At 52.8% G+C, this 23,865-nt stretch overlaps 1 protein-coding gene, 1 long non-coding RNA gene and 1 pseudogene across 2 annotated transcripts; 1 reads left to right on the forward strand and 2 right to left on the reverse strand.

The window, feature by feature from the left end:
• The first annotated feature begins 1,265 nt into the window (after nt 1–1,265).
• Nucleotides 1,266–1,419, forward strand: LOC123643018 (annotated as a pseudogene).
• Nucleotides 1,420–9,953: 8,534 nt separating this feature from the next.
• Nucleotides 9,954–11,283, reverse strand: LOC123641890. Its single transcript, XR_006736362.1, has 2 exons — nt 10,786–11,283; nt 9,954–10,208 (listed from the first exon to the last, which is right to left on the reverse strand). It is a non-coding gene; the product is annotated as an uncharacterized LOC123641890 (long non-coding RNA).
• Nucleotides 11,284–15,095: 3,812 nt separating this feature from the next.
• Nucleotides 15,096–23,819, reverse strand: FADD (Fas associated via death domain). The gene is made up of 3 exons (XM_045558226.1): nt 23,333–23,819; nt 17,535–20,257; nt 15,096–15,725 (listed from the first exon to the last, which is right to left on the reverse strand). The coding sequence occupies exons 1-2, from the start codon at nt 23,616–23,618 to the stop codon at nt 19,917–19,919; spliced, it is 627 nt and encodes a 208-aa protein (XP_045414182.1). The 5' UTR covers nt 23,619–23,819; the 3' UTR covers nt 15,096–15,725; nt 17,535–19,916.
• Nucleotides 23,820–23,865: the final 46 nt, after the last annotated feature.

Here is a 23,865-nt window from a genome sequence, read left to right on the forward strand (position 1 = left end):
AGGCACTTAATGCTACCGAATTGTGCACTTAAAAATGGTTAAGATGGGAAATTTTATGTTATGTGTATTTTACCACAATAATAATAATTTTTTTAAACCCTATATTCTTCCAAAAGCCCAACTTCCCAAAGCCCAACTCCAATATGCTTTTGGCCACACACCTCAGAAATTTTTCTCCAACTGGAATATTCACTGTGAAACAAAGATCAAGATTATGGGACAGGATGATCAATCTTTTAAATAGTGGATATTTGTAGAACTATCTTAAAATTTTTTAAATTACTTTTTTTGGCATTTATCTTTTACTAATATTCCTTTCTTTCAATATTTTCTATTATCAAATGTTTGTATCAGTTAAGATCATGTTTATATGTTATTAAAATATGCAATATTTCGTAATGTATTGGTTTATAATAAAACATGCACTTACGATTTTTTTTTTTTTTTTTTTTTGAGACAGAGTGTCACTTTGTTGCCCTGGCTAGAGTGAGTGCCGTGGCGTCAGCCTAGCTCACAGCAACCTCAAACTCCTGGGCTTAAGCGATCCTACTGCCTCAGCCTCCTGAGTAGCTGGAACTACAGGCATGCGCCACCATGCCGGGCTAATTTTTTCTATATATATTTTAGTTGGCCAGATAATTTCTTTCTATTTTTAGTAGAGACGGGGTCTTGCTCTTGCTCAGGCTGGTCTCGAACTCCTGACCTCGAGTGATCCCCCCGCCTCGGCCTCCCAGAGTGCTAGGATTACAGGCGTGAGCCACCACGCCCGGCCACGATTTTTTTCTTACTGAAAACCTCTGAACCTGTTTATTACAGCCACCCATTATTATTTAAAAGCATGTAAATACAGTGTTTTGAAAAAATACAGAATAACTTAGGGTTTGGGGAATTCTGATTTCTCATTCCTGAGATTAATATCTGTGGGGAATTTGGAAGCCATGACATTCTGAGGCGAGACCGTGCCACAAGTCTGCACCAACCGGGAACTGCCCCCAGCAGGCTTGTTAAGTGGATAATAAATGTCTGTGTCATGTGAGCACCTTTAGTTGAGTGTCTGATGCTGCAGGCAACATCCTCATTTCTGTCTTCCTGACACTTCTTAAAATTACTTTAACTTTTATAGTTGATATTAACATGACAACTGTTAGATGTTAAGATTTTATACTTTTCATTCATTCAGCAGATGTTGGGAGCCACTTTGTGGCAGCCACGGGGCCGGGTGCTAGGGAACACATCAATAAATGAAAGGTCAGAACGTGTCGTCAAGCTTTGCACAGTGGCAGTATTGTAGCCAGTGAGGTTTATCCGAGGTGCGATTATTGCTAATTGAAAACTTTTCCCAATATCGCCACCCAATACCCTGCCAAGACGACTTGAAATATGGTCGGCATTGGCAATTTTTGAGAGTCTCTACGGTGACTGAATTTAAAAAGAAAAAAAAAAGAACACGTAGTCTAGGCATTGAAATGGGTGAACAAAGAAAAATTTGCATATGGTTTAAAAAGTCACGAGCACTTTGGCCAGTGACAGCCCTTGAACTGGGTGCACAGTAATTGGATCTGCGCTCGGCTCGGCTGGGTCTTCCCGAGGAGGGCGTGGCCCTCCTGCTCCTCCCCATCACACAGGAAAGGAAAAGAGCCTTGCCGGGGTGAAGCCAGGGAGAGGTGGACAGGTGAACTCAGGGTGGATTAAATGATGAATCCGCGTGCCTTTTGGATCTTCACTTGGAGAGTCTGGTGTGTCAATCTTCACTGCTAATGCCAGGTTAATTTGGAATCAAAGCCTTAGCATTTCGCGTGAAAAAAGTGAAAGAGCTGAAAACTTTGCTTGAGATTGGCATGTGTGTCAGTCTGCACGAGCTGCTGTAACAAAGCACCCAGACGGGTGGTTTAAACGGCAGACATTTATTCTCTCACAGTCCTGGAGGCTGGAAGTCCAAGATCAAGATGTCACGGGCTGATTCTGTCTGGGGCTTCTCTTCTTGTCTTGCACGAGCCGTCTTATCCCTGTGTCCTCACATGGTTGTCCCTCTGTGCATGTCTGTGTCCTAATCTCTTCTTATAAAGACCCCGGTCAGGGGTCATTAGGGTAGATTAGGGCCCACTCTAATGACCTCACTTTAACTTAATGACCTCTGTCAAGACCCTGTCTCCAAATACAGTCACATTCTGGGGTACTGGAGGTTAGGACTTCAACATCTGGGTTTGGTGGTGGGGACAACTCAGCCCGCAACAGCCAGCCTCAGCTGTTTCCTCGGCCATCTGTAATGCAGACCAATTGGTGATCCTCCCCCACCTTCACCACTGTCTTCCTGACACCACATTTCCATTTTCAAGGTGTGACAACTCACAAGGCTGAGCTAGAGCCCCCAGGGACTAGACTCAAGGATCACAGGGTACATTTTACCTTATTGAGAGACTTGCTTTAAAAATGAATCTGCGATGCCAGGTGCAGTGGCTCACACCTATAATCCCAGCACTTGGGAGGCAGGAGGATTGCTTAAAGCCAAGAGTTTGAGACCAACCTGGGCAACTTAGTGAGATCCCATCTCAAAAAAACAAAAAAAAGAATCTGAGAACACCCAAGTTGGGAGTAGATTCTTAGGCTAAATCCCTACTTTTAAATGCTATTTTTTACTGTCATGCTTAAGGAATATCTAGAGTCATTTCTTTATGCCACATTCATGGAGTTGTGAGTTGTTAACGACAATTTGCCTTTGTGTGTAGCTGGTGTCAGATTTCTTTATCCTGGCTCTCATCTTTCTCTAGTAGTGTGTTCATGCTGTGTTTATGAAGGAATCTGTGATTTTCTTGTGCTTTATAGATTTTCACACATTTGGTGCATTTCACATGCCACTTCTTTATGTAGCATGTAGGTTTAGTTCAAAATAGTTGGGCGGGTCTGATCAAATGTGAAAGGAAAAATGTCCCCACATATCAAGCAAACCTATTTCCCACGAATGGAGCTTTAAGCGCCTGCCCTGGCCATCCCACGTCAGTCCCTGGACTCCCACCCTACCCTCATCTCCCCCTGCCCAGAACCCCACTGATGCCTGGTGTCTGGGACCCTCCTCGTGCTGCACCTTCTCCTATTCCTGGGATGAAGAAATGACCGCTCACGGCCTGGCCAGGGCAGGCGGAGAACGTCCCCATTGTCCCTCTGGCCCAGCATTCTGAGAACCTGCTGGCTGTGATCCAGAACAGAGGAAGAAAAATGAGGCCTGTTTCTTGGGCAGTGGGGGTGGGTTTTTTTTTCTTCTTTTTAATTTGGATAGAAATTTTTAGCTGTGAGTAATGCTTCCCTTGTGCCAGGCATGGCGGCACCTGTGAATACTGATGAAGCCGAGGAGGGCTGAGGCCGGGTGCTAGGAGCTGCTCTGCGCGGCAGGGATGAGAAAAAGAGCCACCAGCTCCTGGAGGAAGTGAGGCCGCATCGCGTCACACAGCCAGCCAACAGCAACCCCAGGTGGCTCCAAGCGGACACAAAAGGAGCCCACAGTTGCACCAGGAGTTGCTGCTGCAACAAATTTCCAAGCACTGCTTTCCAGAGAGAAGCCAAGCGGGGCTTCCAGCCCGGTTCTGGGAACGCGCAGGCCGGGAGTGCCTGACCTGTTGGGCGTCGCAGCTTCCTGGAGGGGCCTGTGCCTGTGAGTTCACTGCACGTGATAGTTTGGGCTTTTACATTAGGCAGAATGGAAATGTGTGGGATGTCATTACGGGGATTCCTCAGACCTTCCCCAGCGTGGTAAAGCTGTAGAGTAGATCCTTCGCAGCGCTGACAAAGATGGCCCGCACCCAAGTGCGAGCACAGAGAAGATTACGAACAGTGCAGGGCCAGCGTGGCGTGGGAGAGGGGCCGAGGGCCGCCCCGGGGTCAGCAGGCCGGAATCTCATCCTTACTGTGAGCAGCACTGGGGAAGCAGGCTGTCCCTGTGTCTGCCATCTGTGTCTCATTCTCCAGCACGGAGCAGGTGCTCGGTCATCATTTGTGGAGCCCCCAGCTGCCCAGTCGAGGTGGCTTTGCCTGATGCTCTTGGCTGCTGGGGGCCAAGCAGTGCTAAGTCCACTTGCAGTACAGTGACTCCTTCCTCCTGTGCTGGCGGGAGGCCCCGCCGTGACCCAGCCTGCCCTGCGATCTCCTTTGGGCCAGGCCAAGAAGCGTCTGGATCACCCCTGCTGGCCCTCTGAGCTCACCTCTGGGTCCAGCCGCGAGGGAGGGAATGAGGGCCGCCATCCTCCACGTGAAGCTGCATCCCACAAGCCTACGCAGCAGCCGGAGTAGCCTGGAGACCCTTCTCCTGCAGCCCACTGAGCAGGGGCCATGAGGGTGCCTCCTTCCGGCAGCAGAGAGGTCAGAGTGCCCAGCTGGGTTGGGCAACCCTGTCAGTCCCATGTATCCAGGCATGTGGCTGGTCCCTACGGCAGCCCAATTCCTTTCCAATAAGAAAGAAAAAGAATGGCCCCTTTTGTCATAACCCAACACCTTCTTCCAACATACCTTACACCTTTGTGTAAATAACTTAAACCCAGGCAGGGGATGGCCACGCTGCCTTAGCTTAGGGCCAGAACGCTCCCCGTGGGTGGGTGCCGGACAGGCTCCCTCTGCCCCTGCCCTACTTCTCACCATCCAATACTAACTCCAGCAACTGGAAGGTGACAAGTGCTCTGCTGCCCCCACACTGGACACTCCCCTTGCTGGGCCTGCTGTGAACATTTCCACATGATGATGAAGGTGGCGGGGGAAGGCCAGAGCCACATCTCTCGGCCTCAGTTCATTAAGCCACCCTGGCATCGAGACAACCTCCCCACAGCAATGCTGGCTCAGTCAGATCATGTTCACCCTGGCTTCTGACACACTTGGAACAGGACCTGTAACTCACTCAACTCCACTCACACTGGCCTCCTTTGTGACCCTCAAACCTGCCAGGCTAGTTCCTGCCCCAGGGCCTTTGCACGTGTTGCTCTCCCTGCCCAGAACACTCTGACCCAGCCCTTCACTTTGCTGATGTCTCCCAGTCACTGAGTTCAAGGGCCTAAAGTCACCTCTTCCAGGAGGTCACCCCACCATGGAGCCCCCTTCATCCGGCTTGTCTCTTTTTCTGCTCTCTGTGCTCTTTGCTTGTTCCTGGCTGGCCTTGGTCCTGGTGGGGAAGGGAGAAGCCAGGACCTCGGGCAGTGAGTGGGTGAGCCTGGTTCTGGCAACAGGCCAACTCCTGTTCCAACACTCCAAGCCTATGATGCTCTGTGAGGCCCGATGCTGAGCACACAGGGTGGGCAGAAAAACACAGCTTCCACCCTCAGGGAAGCTAAATTCCATCATGGGAAAGGCAGAAAGGGGGTGGTGGGGTGTTCTAGAAGCATGCGGAATGGAGGGAGACACCACCTCAGCTCTGGGGGAAGCAGGGAGGTCTTCCTGGAAGAAGCAACTTTGAAGGTGAAACGGAAGGGCCAGATAAGAGTGGGCATGTGAGCAGAGCAGGGCAAAGGATTCCAGACAAATAAACACAAGTCAGGGAGGAAAGTGTCCACTGAGGCCAGGGCGTCCTCTTCCCTCCTTCCCAGAGGCCTGCGGCTGCTCACATTTACTCTGCCTCAGGGACGAGAAGTTCTGCCAGAGGGAAGAAGGAAGTCCCTTCCTCCCACCCCTTCTCTTTGGGAGCAGCCTGGGGCCTCTGGGACACCCTGGGACAGCAGGGAGGAGTCCCTGGCCGGGGTGGCATGGCAGCGACCCCCTCAGCGTGGATAATTGGGGCGCCCCTCCATCCCCACTTTCCCACGGCCTCGGGGGGCCCCTCCCTCCCGGCCGTGCCAGCTCAGGCTCTGGGGTGTGGGAGAAGACGCTGCAGGCTCCCACCCACCCGCCAGGCAGGAACTCGCCCAGGGCTCACAGGCTCCGCTCGCTGGTGAGAAAGATAATGAAGACCTCTAACAACTGAAACTAACAAGCCGGAGAACCTCACCGCTAGGCCAGGGCGCCGGGAAGGCCAGGCGCGTCTCTCCAGGGCTTTCCGCCGAATGAAGCAGGCCGGGGACACAAAAGGTGGAGAGCAGGCTGCATGCTGACGTGCAGGGCCAAGGTCTCGGGTCTGGCGGGGAGGACAGTGTCTTCTCCACACGAGAACAGCCCTGGCCACGCTGAGGTTGGAAGCCCCAGGCTTCAGACCCGCACCTGCCCATCCGACCCACAGAGCTCAGGCCCCTGCATCCTCTCTCGGCCCCAGGAAGCGGAGAGCAGAGAATATAGCCAGGGCCCAGGTGAGGCCAGGCCTGCACAGCTGCGGGAGCTCCAGGAGCAGATCCACGGGCCTGGCCTGAGATCCGCCGATGACCTTGGAGCCCATTTGATGACAAACAGGTGTCAGTGATCAGTCCAGAGCTGTGCATTCTGCAGGGTACTGTGGTCTCTGGAGCCCAGTCACTGAGTCTGAACCCTGACTCACGCACTTCCTCTGCAACTTGACCTCTCTGTGCCTTGGTTTCCCCATCTGCTATGTAGGAGTAACGATAGTACTCTTGCAGTACTGTTAGTACTCCAGTACTCCTGGAGGTTGCTGTGGGATTTGATGAGTGAGTCCACACATGTGAAGTGCCGCACCTGTCGCAAATGAAGGGGTTGATAGGTGCCAGCTGAAATCGGCTGACATCGGCATCGTCCTGCCCTGTAAGGGACACTTTCCCCACGCAGGTGGTAGCTGTCCTGGGGCAGACGTGCTAAGGCCGCTGGGGCCACAGAGGCTCCTGGGAGGCCTGACGGCCGACAGGGGGCTGGGAGAGTCACAGTGGACACAGTCGGGTGTGGGCCCCTGGTCTGGAGGGACTTGCAGTCTGATGGGAAGAACAGACAACAGCAAAAGTAATACGTAAGCAGAGCCACTGCTCCCCTTGCCGTCCAGAGGTCTGTGAGGCCAGCGCCTGCAATGTGAAAACAAAATCCCACGCGGTCTGGGTTTCCCCCAAGCAGTCCCCTGACGCCACTCTCGCCAAAGTCCCCGGCTTGCCCTGGCATCCAGAGGGTACAGCTCAGCCCATCTCCTGCTGGACATCCCACACCACTTGCCCTGTCCACCGCATGCCACCTCCCCTCACAGCTCTGACTGAACTCCCTGGTTCCTTTTAGGGCCCAGAGCCCTCTGGTGACCCCTGAAACCTTGGGGTCACTCACAGATCCCTCCCCAGCCCTTCTCTCCGTCTGCTCTCCCTGGGCAGTCGCTTCCTCTCCTGAAGTTGCAGTTACCATGGTGATGCTCATGTCATCTATTGGGTTGAATATCGTGGCTCCCCCAACACCCCAAATTTGATGCCCACCTGGAACATCAGAATGTGAGCTTATTTGGAAATAGGGTTTCTGCTGACATAATTAGTTAATATGAGGTAGCACCAGGGTGGGCCTTAAATCCAAAGACTGGTGTCCTTAGAAGATGGCCACGTGAACACACACAGGGAAGACCACCATGTGCAGGACGGAGCAGGCATCGCAGCGCTACAGCTGCCCGGGAACACCAAGAGTTGCTGAAACCACCAGCAGCCGGAAGAGACCAAGAAGAATTCTTCCCTTGAGCCTTTGGAGAAAGTGTGGCCCTGCTGATTTTGGACTTCAGCTCCAGAGCTGAGACAATACACTTCTGTTGTTTTAAGCCACCCTGTCTGTGGTCATTTGTTGTGGCAGCCCCAGGAAGTTAACGCAGCCCTCACTCTGTATCTCTCCATCAGCTCCCAGGCTTCCCACCTGAGCCTCCACCTGCCTACCAGACACGCACACCCAGCTCTTCCAGAATGACTCTCTCCCCCGAGATCTGTGCCCACTCCCGAATCTGCACCTGGGGCATCGCACCCCTGGCTGCCCACACCAGATCCTCCCTGCCCTCCACCCCCGGAATCCAGTGACTCATCAAGCCCTTCACATTCTCTCCTGGAGACTAGAGAGACATGATCAAATGCAACGCCAGAACGTTTGATGGGAGCCCAGCTTTCAAAACAAACAAAACCCAACCATAAAAGGCAATCTTGGAACAATCAGAACAATCTGAACACAAACTGGACAGCAGGTGCCACTCTTGTTGGATTTCCAAGGTGTGACATGGGTATTATGGTTAAGGAGGAAAATGTCAGCCAGGCGAGGTGGCTCACGCCTGTAATCCTAACACTCTGGGAGGCCGAGGTGGGAGGATTGCTTGAGCTCAGGAGTCCGGGACCAGCCTGAGCAAGAGTGAGACCCTATCTCTATAAAAAAAAAATAGAAAAATTATCTAGGCGTGGTGGTGCATGCCTGTGGTCCCAGCTACCCGGGAAGCTGAGGCAGGAGGATCACTTGAGCCCAGGAGTTTGAGGTTGCAGTGAGCTATGATGACGTCACTGCACTCCAGCCTGGGTGACAGAACAAAACTTTTTCTCCATAAAAAACAAAACAAAAAGGAGGAAAATGTCCTTTTCAGGAGATGCAGCTGAGGAACTCAGGAGCGAAGTGTCACCATGTCAGCAACTGACTTTCCAATGGTTCAGAAAAAGAAAGTCTACCTATCTTGCTATCTCTTTAGAGAAAGCCAAAGAGGAGATATGTTAATGATTGTTGGATTTGAGTGGAGATGAATGATGTTCGTGGTATTGCTCTTTCCACTTTTCAGTAGGGTGGGAATTTTTGTTGTAGAGAGTGGGGAATCTTTTGACCCCTCCCCATGCTCTGCCCTCACTGCCTGCACTCTGCTCTGGACGCCCCCTCCCGCCCGGGTGTCTCTGCTCCATCTTGCCAGCCGGGTCCCCGACGCCCAGCCCATGGTCCACGCTGCAGTTGGAGTTCTCTCTCCAAAACCAGAGTTTATCATGTCCTTCTCTTGCTTGAAGCTGAAGCCTGCTAAGGGGACAAGAGTCAGATGCCGCCGGTGACCTGTGAGGTCCTTCGTTAGCCCCCAGCCCCTCACTACTCAACGTCAGACGCAATGTTCCAGCTGCTCTTATCTGCTCCACTCGCCCGCTTATCCATGCCCTTTGCACGGAATGTCCTTTCCTCTCCCTCCATCGCCTATTCCGGCTTCGGGTCTCCACCGAGACTCGCCTTCTCTGCAAGCCACGCGCCTGCACCCTGTGCTCTGTGGGGCACACACTCTGTATATGACCTACCAAAGCTCGTGCGTTGTGTGGCAAATACTTCCTACAGTGGGGCATCTTTCCCCACCTACAGGGGATCTCCACGAGGGAAGGATTGGAACTGTTTTACTGTCACCTCCTGCCCACCTGGCAGGCGACCTGGCACACTCCAGGCACGTGCTATGGTTTGAATGTGTCCCCCAGAGTTCATGTGTTGGAAACTTGATTCCCGCGTGGCAGTGCTGGGAGGTGGGGCCTCACGGGAGGTATTTGGGTCCCAGGGGCATTGCCTTCATGAGTAGATTAATGCCATTATTGGCCAGTGGGTTCCTTATGGAAGGACGAGTTCGGCTCCCCTTGCCCCCTCCCCTTGCCCCCATTTGCCCTTCTGCCATGGGATCCCGCAGCAACAAAGTCCCCTCCAGATGTGGCCCCTTGACCTTGGACTTCCCAGCCTCCAGAACCGTGAGCCAATAAATGTCTGCTCATTATCCATTGCCTGGTTCGTTGCAGTATGCAGCCGCGCAGTACGCAGTAAGTAACTGACGAGTGCGTGAATGTACAGGTGACGGAGGGTGGATAGAGGGGTGGGTGGACTCACGGATGGAGGGCGAGTGGGCGAATGGAATGTGGGTGCAAGGCACAGCACAACCAAAGGTGCAGCAACGCCCCAGAAGGGGTGAGGGTCAGGATTCACTGGTGGAGGCTTATCAGAGGAGCTGAGAGGGTAGCATTTGAGGGACAGCTGCAGTTAAATGAGCACTTCCCCTTTGCTGGGCCCAGACCCAGCACTTTACTGTGTGGCCTCCCTTCATCCTCATGGAAGCCCTTGGAGTGAGATATTTTCCCTCTTCCTAAGTCTCATTTCATTGGTAAGTATTAATATTATTTAATAAAATTAAAAAATAAGTTACATGTGCACATGGTACAGCATTTAAAGGCACAAAAGGACAGACGGTAACAAACCATCTTTCTCCACTGCTAAGTCCGCAGACTGTCGTGGACTTAGCAGGAGCTCAGTAAAAACGGGTGGAATTGAAAGGCATTTTATACGTGGAGAAGCTGAAGCTCTGTGAGGTTCGGGAAGTTGCCCAACGCCTCCCAGCGGCGGGACGGTCACGGCATGTCCTGCAGCCAGAGTGGAGGGTTTGTATCAGGAAACGGGTGAAGCTGAAGTTGGCATCGAGGCCTTGAGTGCCAGCCTAAGGAGCAGGCTGTAAAGGGTGGCTGTAAAGGGTGGGGCTGAAAACAGTGGCAGAGCAACAGGGCAAACCCTCTTGCAGCTCGGAAGCCAGGAAGCCCGGGCGAGACCCTGGGAAACTGATGCCCCAGAGTGGGACAGAGATCATGCATTGCAGAGAAATGAGCCAAACACGCTCTTGCAGCCTCAGCTGAGAATTCTGGGCCTCGTTCTACCTGCTCGTCCTTACCAAGTGCTCATGAATCACCCCCTGGCTCATGGAAGGAACATGCCATCCTGCCCACGCAGGGGGCCCGGTAGGCCGTAGCAGTGCGCAGCAGAGCCCTGGCTGTACAAGGGTTGCCGCCCCCTCCTCCTCCTCTGAGGGCTGACTCCAATTATCCGGGTGCAGGGCTTGGCTGCTAACCCCACCAGGGCTGCTGTAGGGGTCCGGGGTGTCCCGACTCCTCCATCCTTCTCCAGGAAGGCAGGGAGGGTGTAGTGACTCAGCATTGGGAGTCCTACCTCCTGGTTCTGGTTTTGCCACTAAATATCTCTGTGACCCAGAGCAAAGGTCCTTGATGCTCGGAGCCTCCGTCTTTACGTCTGCAAATGGGATGATGCTTTCTCCTTGCAGGATGCCCAGAGCAGTGAAGACACACTGTGTGGAGCTCCTAGAAGGCACACAGTTAATGTTAGTCCACTCTACTTCTTTCTTGGAGCCTCGATTTCCGTGTCTTTGAAAGGAGAGTGATTGCTAAAGATAGTGGCAAAATTGTGGGGAGCTCCCCGCTAAGGCAAAGCTGGGGTTGGGCACAGGGCTGGTGGCCGCCCTTGGCAGCTCTTGCACCTGTGGCTTGGAAGACAGCCACACCACTGCCACAGCTGGAAATCCTTGGCATTCCTTGGGTTACAGACGCATCCCTCCAGTCTCTGCCTCCGTTTCCACGTGACTTTCTCCCTGCATGCGTCTCTCCGTCCGAATTTCCCTCTTCTTATAAGGACACTAGTCATTGGATTAGGGCCCAGCCTACTCCAGTGTGACCTCATCTTAGCTCCACTATGTCTATAAAGACCCTATTTCCAAAGAAGGTCACATTCTGAGGTTCCAGGTGGACATGAATTGTGGGGGGACTATTCATCTCAGTACAGGGAGGACACGGAGGGGATCCCAAGTGAGGGCCCATTGCCACTGCGGCCTGTTACGTTGTCTGAATCCGCGATTGCAAGCACTGGCCAGATGGGCCCCAGGAACACGTCCGATACATACACACTCTGGCCCCTGCTGTTCACACGGCTTAACGTCAGCAAAAACTCTTCACGAAGTACTGCTAGGTGGGAAGGGTGATGAAATCAGGCAGCAAGGCTCTGCCAGGGTCGGGAAGAGGCTGCTGGGATTCCGAGTCTCCACACTGATGACAGAGACTGAGCACTGCAGGGGGAGATGGGGAGCACGGCCCCCACGGGCTCACTGGGCTCAATGGAAGTGCCCCTCGTGAATGCCAGCTCCCATGTCGCATCCTCTGCTGGCCCCAGGTGCCTTTCCCTGCTCCCCTGGGCTGGGCTGGGTGCCCACGCACTGACTGCTCTCTGCCCAGTGCTTGGCCACTTCCAGTGGACCAACAGGTCCTTGGTTTTTCCAGCTGTCTCCTGTGAGTTGATTCCTATGGGGCATAAACGGGGTGAACTTGCACCGACTGGGGTAGCAGAGAGGAGGGGAGACGGATATGGAGAGCCAGCCAGGAATAACACATCTGTAATCGCCTCGGAGAGCACACATTGGGCACCTAAGATGTTCCAGGCGCTTTACACCCAGGTCACAGGGCTCCTGAGAGGAATCCACACTGTCTGTTAAGCCCACAGGTGAGACCAAGTAAGAGAGTGGCAGATAATGACTGATTAGGGTGACAATTGGCCGAGGGCTCAGCACAATAAACCCGTTAATGCTCTGTGGAGGGAAAGCGGCTCCCTGAGCTCTCGCCTGGCCAACAGCAGAAGAGCCGAGTGCAGTCTGCCTGCTCCCTGCTTGGCACACGCAGGAGACCACAGCACCCGGGGCGAATGAATGAATGAACGCAAGGGTCACCTCCTGCTGTGCCTGAACTCTCCAGCAAGAGTCCCAGGGAAGGGCGTCACACCTCCCTCCTGCAGACACGCTCTGGGGGGTGTGTGTGGAGGGAGGGTTTGATTTTCCCAAAATAAAAGGGTGTGGGGACAGGAAGTGTGGCTCTCTGGCCCCACCCCGACTGCCCTGGGCATGAAGCCAGCAGTCAGGTTTATTTTTAGCAGAGTATTTTTGGAGCATACACAAGCCTTATTTTAGCTCTCGGAGTTGGTTGCTCCTGTGCTGTGCGAAGTCACCTGTTTGTCACTCACATGCTGGCCGGTAACTGCCTGCTGTGGGACGAGGACGGTGTTGGGCAGCCTTCCCAGGGACTATGGACTGGGATGGGCTTTGCCCCATCCGAGCTGGGATACGTTCTGGGCCTGCTGCACCCGTCTGGGAACTAGAGGGTTCCGCAGGGCAGGCTGGCTCCTCTGGTCTAGCACAATGTTCAGACGATCCGGACCCAGACCTCACCCTTCCACTTCCCACGCAGACCACCCTGCTCATCGCCGACCCTACCTCCGTTTCCTTACCTGTCAAACGGGACAAACAGCCCTTAAATACAGGTCAACGTTCCTGTGAGACTAAAACAAGATGCTGGCCCTCAAAGAACTTTGGAAGGAATACAACCTGAACCAAAGCCACTCTACAGCCTTAACTAACGCAGGACTTTCTTCCCAGGTGGCGATAGGCACTGTCACATCCCCCAACCAAACTCAGCCAGAAAGCTGAAGCACAGCATCTTGGGAATCTGGTTGTTTTGTTTTCTCATTTTCCAATGAACAAATACCGAGGACTCTCTAATTCATTGGGGCACACATTTAATCATGCCATTGTCCTGCTTAAAATGTTTTGCCGACTCCTTTTTGTATACGGGATAAAATCCAAAACATTCTCCTGAATCTGCCAGGAACCAGCCTCACCAAACCACTTGTTGCCTCCCGAACGTGCCCTCCAATTTCACACCTCCCGGCCTCAACTGCTTGCCCCGGAAAACTGTTTGCTCCACGAAACCAACTCAAAGGGTCCCTTCTCTGAAAAGGCCGCGTGGTGTCCTGGGATTGTACGGGCCTTGGCGTCAGAGGCCTTGGGTTGAAGTCCTAGCTCCACCTTGTGACTTGGCAAATCACTCCAGCTCTCACTAGGGTGGCTCATGCCAGTTTGTTTTACAAATTGGATGGCAGAGCCTCCCAGATTCATCTAAAGACAAAACCAAAAAGCCAAACCCACCGCTTGACTCTCACTGACGTCACTGCCAGCCTGGAGCAGGACAGGTTTTAAACTGGAGGCTCAGCATTCCGGGGCACTCAGTCCACACTGGAGCTGACCACCCGCCTCCAGAGAAACACACCCTTGTGCCCTCTGGGGTGTCAACTGGAGCCTTGATGGTGGCTTGGAGTCTCACTCTGCGGGAGTCCAGACCACCCTTTGTGGCCCTGGGCTGTAAAACCTGCTTGTTCACCAGTGCTCGCTCCAATCTGAGATCAAAGTTGAGTTAAAAAGGTCCCAGCCTATCCTGAGCAATTTGGTTGGCAAGCTGAGATGGATAGAGCAGACAGACAGACAGAGCAGAGGACAATTAGTAGCACTTAACAGCTGATGATTAAATAGTCCTGCCTGGGGCAGTACTGGAGTCGGTACTGGCTCCACCAGCCTTGAATCTCAGGAAGAGGGACCCGGGTGTCTGCAGTCTGGACACTTTTCCAGAAGGTCCTTCCACAGGTGGTTTGAAACCGAGGGTGCATGTGTGTTGGCGGAGCGTGGGCGGGGCTCCATTCCTGAGCTGTCACTGCCCAGCCTTGAGGCCTCTGCCCCTTTGCCTTGTCCTCCGGGGCCCCTGTGCTCTCCTTCCAGGGCCTGGGCAGCTCTCCCTGGCCAGCTCACACCCACACCCCTGCAATTGTCTAGCCCCTCGGAGGCACCTCCTCGCCCAATGGACACCTCTAGGGCTCCTCACATTTAACATGATCATCACCTTTGTGGTTGTGTCCACAGCCACTTCTCTGGAGCCAGCCATCCTCCTCCACGCCACCCTCAGTCATGCCCCACAGTCACACCAAACCGCAAAGAGCCCTCAAATGCACCCCCGCTGCCTCTTTCTCACCCCGCGCCACCCCACACCACGCCGTGCCTTCCCCCACTCCCACCTTCTCAGTTGCCTCCTAACCTGCCCCTCAGATCCCCTCCGCCAGAGCCTTGAGAAATGCAACTCTGATCTCTTGCCTGACCTCTTCAGGGCCTTCCCCTGGCTCTTAGGACACAAACCAAAGTCATGCTTGATCTGTCGCCCAGCTGGAGTGCAGTGAAGATAGCTCACTGCAGTCCTGAGCTCCCGCCTCGGCCTCCCGGAGCGCTAGGATTGCAGGCGAGAGCCACTGCACCGGGCTGTCTTCAAAACAAGGAAATCCTCCCAGGTTTGCAGCTTCTTCCCCCACCCCATTCACATCTTGTCTCCATTTGGATTTATTTTGGCAGCAGGCATGAGGTAGGAATGCAGCAGTTCTTTCCAGTTGTCTCAACTCCATTTATCAAATTTTTTCTAATTTGAAACTCCACTTTTATCATAAATTTCCTCACGTCTCTAATTCGAGCCAGATTCATGATCTTCCTGTGGCATGATTTACTTCATATCTTTCTTTAATCCAACTACTTCAAACTTTATTTTTAATTTTTAATTATGGCAAAATATACACATACAACTTATCATTTTAATCATTTTAAACATATAGCTCAGTGGCATTAAGTACATTCACAATGATGTGCAGTTATCACCTCCACCCAGCTTCAGAATTTTTTCTTCATTCCAAACAGAAGCTCATTCTGTTTGACCATTAAATAACACATGATGTTTTGAGGAAATAAAACTGTAGCCTTATGTCTACAGAGTGCCATCAGGTAGGTCTGGGAGGCCTTGTACCTACCTGCCCTGTGCCTGGGTCAAACGGCCCACAACATTCTTTTTCTATGCAAGCTACACCATGAAAACTTGGCTCACATGTCACTTGGCTTTCCCTCCATGAGGACCCCATTAATGGGTTGAATTGGCCTCTGTTCTTTGGCGACAATGGATATGGTTGGTATACATCATTCTTGCCACAGGGTCTCAACTTAGTAAATGACTCAACAAACTAAGGAAAAAAAAATTAAGAAAGAAACTAAGGGCTTCTTTGAGGAAAATGGCTTTCAATTGCAAATTTTCCCTGTAACAGAAGCCTTGCCTTCGGATCAGCAGATGTAGGGGTGACTGGTCATCCTGGCACGAGCACATGCTGTCCTCGTCATGGTCTGGTTCCAGACACAATTTACTCAGGAATTATGTGGTTAGAAAGTGGTCAGCAAGATGACTCAGAATGGTTATCTGGAAATAAGAATATAAAACTAAAAAATGTGTAGAACTCATGGTTTCCAAGAACAGAGTCATGGTCTATAGTGTGGTTCGTTTGTTTCCCATTGCAGGCAGGGTGGGATGGAAGAGGGGGCGGGGGGTGAGGCAACAGCAGAGGGAGGATGAGTTAGGAAGTCCCTTGCTGAGGCTGTCCAGAGAGAAGGGGCCACGCCCTGCTGGGAGCGGGGCGGCAGCAGGGGCGGGAGGGATGCTCCTGAGGTCTCAGGTATACATGGGGGAGGAGCATCGGCGAGAGGAATGAGGGTCTGTGGTCAGGCACGGAACTGGGCACAGGTGCGGGAGACGTTGAGTCCCGAGCGTGCGGTAGGCAGAGTAGGCACCCTCGCCCACGCCCACATCCTCATCCCAGGACCTCTGAACACTTTCCTTCACACGGCAAAGGGATTTCAAGGGTGTGGATTTAAGGACGTTGACATGGGGAGATGATCTGGATTAGCTGGGTGGCCCCATGTAATTATAAGAATCTTACTGAGATAGAGGCAGGAGAGTCAGTCAGAGATTGAAAGATGCTACAGTGTGGGGTTGAAGATGAAGGGAAGGGCCATGAATTAAAGGCAGGTGGCTTCTAGAAGCTGCAGAAAGCAAGAAATGGATTTTCTTCTATGTCTTCAATGTGGGTCTGCAGGCCTAGGAGAAAGATCTGGGCCAGAGAGAGGCAGTGCGGGCAACAGGAGCTGGGCTAGGCAAGGCCCAGGAGGGAGATCAGAGGAAGGCTGGGGGACAGAATGGTCTCGAGAAGTACCAGAGCCCCAGACGATGGGCAAGGCAGAACAAAAAGCACACGGGGCAGCGGCAGCCCAGGACTAAGCAGGTGCAGCCTGGGGGGAGTGGTCTCAGGAGTGCCAGGGGCATAAGGCAGCTAGAGGAGGGGCCCACAGTCCTGGAGCGGCACTGGCAGGCGGAGGGAAGGCGCCTGGAAATCCAGGAGCCTGAAGACAAGGGAATTGCCCCTTTGTCACAGCAAGTGCTGGATCAAATTCCCTGCAAAGCACAGACATTTGGCCTTTTCTTTGACAGGGGAAAAAGGACTAGGAGAGCACGATGTCACTCTTTAGTTGTCAAGAAAACCCCATAATTTATGTGCACCCTTTTCAGAAACATAAATTTTACAGGATTGCAAAAAAAAAAAAAAAAAGAACACAGCCTTTTTTTTTCCCCCTTTGGTAAAGTTGGTACAAGAAAATCCTTGTCCAAAAATTATAGCAGTTCCCTACTTAGGATGGGGTGTAACTGAACCTGTCCAAAGGTTACAGTGCTGAGTGGACACGGGTCCCATCTGTCCCAGGAGAGGCTGTGAAGATGCAGAATACCTTCCCTGTGGGGCAGGGGTACAAGTCGGTGCTCAGGAAGTGTTCTGGCTCGTGGGTCTGTCCAGATGGGAGGGAGACGGGCGGTGCCCCATGACCACAGGCTACTGCTGAACTCAGGGTTCTGAGTAGACCATAAAGAGGCAACAGAGTAACCTTTGGACTCGCCCCTGGGGCTCTGGGTGAAATCTTACTGCTTGCTTTAAAGTTTAAAGGCACCTGAGAAACAAGTCACCCCACAGTCTGACAAGTAATTTTTACCTAGTGGCCCCATTTAGAGGGATGGAGCCACAGGGCGCAGAGCCAGGACTGGAGCCCACATGCTCCGCTGCTCTCTGGGAAACTCCCCATGGAACAGTCCAGGTTGCGCCCGTTACAGCATCTTGTGGGTCATTTTTAAAAAATAAAAAAACACATCACAGAAAATGTGGAAAATAAAGTATGCATAGCTTACCATCTAGAAAATCATCACCATCATAAAATACTTATCATTATCTCTCCATTTTCAGAGATTATATGAGCATTCATGCTTTTGCAGACACTGGTGCTTATGTTCTTCACTTTTCCCGTTTTACGAAGTTGGGAAAATCCAGTGCTTCCTGAGGACAGTTGTCCCATCTCGTTCTGTTGCAGCCCCAGCGTCTGGCACAGTGCCCAGCTATGCTGGCTGCTTCACGGCATTGGCTGAGCAAAGGGATGTCTCTGCTTGGCCGAGGAGTCCCATCTTCCTGGGGCAGTCTCTTGTGCACAACATTCACCTTGTGGAGCAAGTTTGCCACATGTCGCCATGCGCTATGGCTTTGGTGCTGGGCCAGGCCTCTCCAGTCCTGGAGGTGGACACCATGTGTGGCCCGGCAGCGAGGACAGAGAAGACTGAGGCTGGGAATCCCGCCCCATGCCGCATCCTGAGTGGGGCTTGATGGGGCTGGGAGCAGGGCCCAGGTCTGCTGTGAAGGCGGAGCTCCTCCCTCAGTGTGGGGAGATCCTGGAACGTCAGTGCCAAGGGCAGGAGACCCATGTCCTTGCCCCACAGAGGAGGACTGCGGGACAGGCCAGGACTTAAGCCAGTGGCAGACTGGGGACAGAGCCTGGCCCAGCCTTTGCTCCAGGCAATGGAAAATTTTAGGTGCACTAATGTCACATTCCCCAAACCCCTTTCAGAACACCTGGTGTGAGGGAGGGCAGGACTCCTGCCAGGTGTGATAAGCTTGCAGGGAGACGTGGGACATTTGCACACTACAGCAGCTTATACCATAAACTTTTATGGGAATGTAGAACCTCTGACATCTGCCTCTGCTCAAGAGATATGGATTCTTTTTCTCTCCCAGAAAACTTACTCCCCAAAGCCAAGCTGCTCACACTTCAGTCCGTGAGGGATGATGTTTTTCTTTACAGAACTAGCCCTGAGCTGAAGCTTGAAGAGGCAGGTGCTGCCGGGGCTGGGGCTGTACAGTGAGTAGCAGAGGGTCGGGCTCAGCTCCTGGGCAGCACCCCAAGCTGGTGATGACCTGTGCTCCTGGCCAGGCTTTCAGGGCCAACAGGGCAGGGCCACTTCTGTCTCATTCACTGCCATGGCCCTGGCTCCCAGCACAGTGCCTGGTATCCAGAATTATCTGGTGAAGGTGTGGAGCAGCTCCAAGGCCAAGGTCCGTAGCTTAGTGGAGACAGTGCTCCCACAATCTTGGCTACGATTTCAGCAACCAAGGTCAAGATGGTTCAGCATGGCATGAGACTTTCCCAAGGTCATAGCCGCAGAGTTGGAACAAAGCATGGCCACTTGGCTCTGATTTTGAGGCCTCTCAGGGGCAATCAGATCCCAACAGTGGCAAAAGCCATGGGCATTAGACCACCATTTGTCCACGCGTGGCCAGTGAGCTGTCAGGCAATCCAGCTGCCACATTCACAGGCTGGAGGCCACGACAAGCTGCAAGCAACACTGAAATCGAACGTTGAGGCTTCAGGGTGTATTAATAGGCAGGGAAAATTCTTTCTAATTTTTTGTAAGTTTCCATCATAAAGGCATTTTCTTTAATAGGATTACCTTAGAAGCAAGAGGATTTGAGGATCCCACCTCCTTGCCAATTTTGTTATCAGAAAGATACTGATTTTGATACAAAATGGTAGCAAACTATACAACTGCAGGAATCATAATACTCATAAGAATATTTACAGAGTGGACTGTGAGCGCTCAGCAGACATCTCAGCTCATCCTCGGGCGACTTGGCTCCTTCAGGGGCTGAGCACTGGCCAAATCAGGTCTCCAGACTCCCGGACGTGTCTCACCCTTCATGCCACCTGGTCCTCGTGTCCAGGTCTACCCTGATGGCCCCTGAGGAAATGGGATATAACATGCTTTTTGCCAACCATGGGGGCAGAAGAAAGACATGGTGGCTAAAGGCGTGGCATCTGGGCCAGAAGGTGTGGGCTCAGACCCCAGCTTTCCTGCTACTACTCGCAGGCTTTGCTCCAGTTCCTCAGCCGTAGAATAACAGGGATAACTGCTAATTTGTATAGATTCCTTCTACGTGCCGGACAGTTCTAACTTTCTCCTGCAGGAGGGTGTTTAGTGGGGACAACAGGATCTCACTCTCAGAGCAACGGTGAGGAATAGAAATATCTGTGCAGTGTCCCGGCCCTGCCTCACACGGAGGAAGCACCGATACAGCCTGAGTTCAGAAGCAGTCAGTCTGTGGCTGTGAGAGTGGGGCTCACTCAGCCTGGCTCCGCTGTGTCTTCACGGGGCTGGGCACAGAAGGCACCTGGCTTCCCTCGTGGAAAGAACTGAAGTCCAGCCTGTGCAGATGCCCAGGGTCCACTGCGGCAGAGCAGCAGACCCTCAGGGTACTTCCAGGGCAGACGTGTCTGAGTCCCATGACATTGGGGACATTGCCCCACTCTGGTTCTGGAGGCCCCGGGCCTGCTGGGTCTCCTCTACGAGGTCGGCCACCAGGTTCATCCGGCAGGCCCTGAGCGCCCCCACCAGACGGGCCACTGTGGCATCCTCCTTCTCCACATTCTTCCAGATTCTCAGGGACTCCCTCACCCGTTCTCTCAGGTTACGGGGATATCTCTCCTCGATGCCATCCATCTTGGTGTCAGAGATTTTAAGCTGACGAGCCAGCCTTTTCCAGTCCTTCCCCACATTGTCACATATGATGTCAAACACTGCATTCAGGTCTGGGGAGGAAAGAACAAAATGACTTACTGGAGTTTGGGGACCTCTTTAGGAAACAGGCAACCCTAGAGCCCCCCCATGGGCTTCTCAGTGCTGATACGAGTATTGGTAGACAGAAGTGACCCCCACGAGGTCCTCTTCAGAGGCTAAAGTCAGCCACCAGGAGAGGGGCTGTCAGAGAATGGCCTTCAAACCTGCCCCAGCCAGGCCCCCTCCCAATTACCACCCAGAGAGCTGTGGCCCACTGAAGACTTCATTGCTGGAGCTTAGGACAGGGGAAACTGAGGGAGGGGCTGGGGGGTTGTCAGAGGAAAGGAAATGGGGCTGCTCCCACATCCTACCCTATTGAAAGATGGCATCCCCCCGCCAAAGATCCATTTGCTTCAAATCTCTAGAACAGTGAATGTTAACTTATTTGGAAAAAGGGTCTTTGCAGATGTTAATGAACTTGAAAATCTTGAGGAGATCCTGGATTACCTGGGTGGGCCCTAAACCCAATGACACATATCCTTAGAAGGCACACCCAGAGAAGGCCATGTGAAGACAGAGGCAGACACTGGAGTGACCTGGCCACAAGCCAAGGAAGGCCTGGAGCCACCTCAAATTGGAAGACAAGGAAGAATTCTCCCCTAGAGCATTCAGAGGGAATGAGGCCCTACTGATACCTTGCTTTCTCAGGTTTCTAGCTTCCAGACTGTGAGAGTAAATTTCTGTTGCTTTAACCCACCAAATTTGTAGTAATTTGTTATGGCAGCCACAGGAAACTAGTACACACCCCAATCCTTACTTTTAAAGCTGCCCTGACTGACCACTGGTCTTTGGTCCCTGGCTCCCGCACTCCTCACGTGAAATCACTACTGAGGTCAGCAAGCTGGCACCAGAGACCGTAAAAGGCTGTTTCTGGAAGGTGCGGAGAGGAAAGGAGAGAGACAGGACAGGATGCTGCTTGGAGGACTCCTGGAAATTCTGAGACACTGCAGACAACCCTGTGGGCTGGGTGTTACTATGACCATCTGTACAGATGAGGAAACTGAGGCACAGGGAAGTTAAATGACTTTCCCAAGGTCATTCAGCTAGACAATGGCAGAGCCATGATCTGAAACCTGAAGTATGGTGCCAGAGTCCAACTTAAACACTGTGCTAAACTGCTTTTGGTAAAGGAGAAATACAGAATTACCCATTATCAACCTGCCCTTACCTGCTGTTAACCTTTTGGTGTACTGCCACCAAGATACTGTAACTATGGAACTGTAACCAAACACCCACAGATGTATACATATAAATCTAAAAAGATACATATTTCGTAGACTGCTTTTTAAATTTATCAGTGTTTTTCCGGTCATTAAACATCCTTGAAAATCCAGTTTTTCTTTTTGAGACAGAAGTTTTGTTCTGTTGCCCAGGGATGGAGTGCAGTGAAGTGATCACAGCTTAATGCAGCCTAAACTCCTGGGCTCAAGTGATCCTTCCACCTTAGTCTCTCAAGTAGCTGGGACTACAGGTATATGCCACCATGCCTGGCTAATTGTTTTTTCTTTAATTTTAATTTTTGGTAGAAATGGGGTCTCACAATGTTGCCCAGGCTGGTCATGAATTCCTGGCCTCAAGTGATCCTCCTGCCTTGGCTTCCCAAAGTGCCAGGGTTCCAGGCATGAGTCACCAAGTCCAGCCAAAAGCCCAGTTTGTCAATGTTCTGTTCTGTTTGTCCAATGATGTTTATGTATTTTTAAAATCTAGACTTAAATGCTTTCAGGCAGAACTGTGCTATCCATCTTGTCACCAACGGGCACCAATCTTTATAGAGTGACACCCCTGGTGTCACATGTTTATGCCCTGTCTGGTTCAGTGACTGAATGGCTGATTCAAGGCCACAACTTGAAGCCTGTGAGGGGTGCCCCAGAAGCACTCCCTAAGCCTCTTCCCCTGGGCTCTGAGAACGTGGGGACAGGGCTGACAAACCCTGCTGTAGTCAGGTCTCACTTTTACTTCTGGAAGTAGATGTAAGCCACAGGTGACGGTGGACAAAGCAGGTGACTGAGAGGAGGGCAGGAAGACACTCTGGAATAAACTTGACCAGAGAGGTAATATGGCCGCTAACATCACCAACTGCACACTGCCTTGGTCCAAGCCTAGCTCTGTTATCAGCTGTGCATTTCATCAAGCCACTCACTTAACACCTCTGAGCCACAGTCCTCTCCTCTGTAAAACAGAAATGATGATAGATTATAACATTACGTAACTCGCAGAATTATTGTGGAAATCAAATAAATCAAGTGCCTACAAAAGCAAGCGGTACACTGTAAGCTCCTGGATAAGAGTTACTGAACAGATGGTATTATTCTCAAGACAGCTGTGAAAGGCACATTCCGAAACAGAAAGAAATGATAAGTGCAGCAGCTCACATAACCTCTGCCCCACCTTCTGTGACTCTTCCCCTTCTCCGCCCAAAGGTGAGTAACACCATTTCCTTTTATTGAGAAAGAGTCTCACTTGGTGTCCTGGGCAACACCATTTCCTTCTCTTATTGAGTCTCACTTCGTCATCCCAGATCACTGACCTCAAATTCCTGGGCTCAAGCGATTCTCCTGCTTCAGCTTCCCAGAGTGCTAGGATTACAGGCGGGAGCCACCACGCCCGGCTAGCTAATCTTTCTAGTTTTTGTACTGCTGGGGGTCTCACTCTCGCTCAGGCTGGTCTCGAACTCCTGGGCTCAAAAGATCCTCTGGCCTCGGCCTTCCAGTGTTAGGATTACAGGAGTGGGCCCGGCCTGCAACACCATTTTATTCAGTGACCTTCCTAATTTACTGGAGACAGTGGGGAGGCGGAGAAATACTGAGGTTCGGGGGTGGATGTTCAGGCTCTGCAGCCCTGAGTAAGTTAACTTTTCTGAATTTTGGCTCTCCCATTTGCAAAGTGGGCACGCCACCCGGGTCCCGGGGTTGTTCGGAGAAAATCCCCGCAAATCAAACCAGGCAAAGGTTGGGCGCCCGGCAGACTCACAACTACTGCTGGGCCAACGGCCGCCGCCTCCTCGGCCCGGGCCCGGCCCCCGCCCGCCCCGCCGGCCCGGCGCCCACCTTCCTCCCCGGGCGCGGCCCCGCCCGCGGCCCCCGCCTCGAAGTCGTCCAGGCGCCGCAGCAGGTCGTGGCGCCGCAGGGAGGTGAGCAGCTCGCGCAGGAGCTCGGTGCGCCCAGGTTCCAGGTCGTTCTGCTCCAGCAGCACGGAGAAGAGGTCGAGGCCGCTCTGCACGCGCTCCAGCTTTCTCTTGCCCACCCGCCGGTGGCACAGGAACTTGAGGTCGGTCAGCTCGCTGCTCGACAGGCTGGCCGACACCGAGTGCAGCAGCACCAGGAAGGGGTCCATGGCGGGAAGGGCGGCCTGCGGACGGGCGGGCTCCGACTCGGTCCCCCGCGCGCCCACCACCCACGGCTCGCCGCCCCTAGGCCGGCCCGACCGCCCGCTCCACGGCCCGCGGTCTTCCCGTCTCCCGCTCCGCCCGCTCTCGTCCGGCACCCCAGGGCCACTACCGGAACTCCGCCGCGGAACTTGCCTGCCCTTCGTGTCGCGAGAGCTCCGGACCCGCGCATGCGTCCCGAGCACAGCCGAAGCC

Source organism: Lemur catta, chromosome 7 (genome assembly GCF_020740605.2).
Source record: "Lemur catta isolate mLemCat1 chromosome 7, mLemCat1.pri, whole genome shotgun sequence".
Taxonomy (NCBI): Eukaryota; Metazoa; Chordata; class Mammalia; order Primates; family Lemuridae; genus Lemur; species Lemur catta.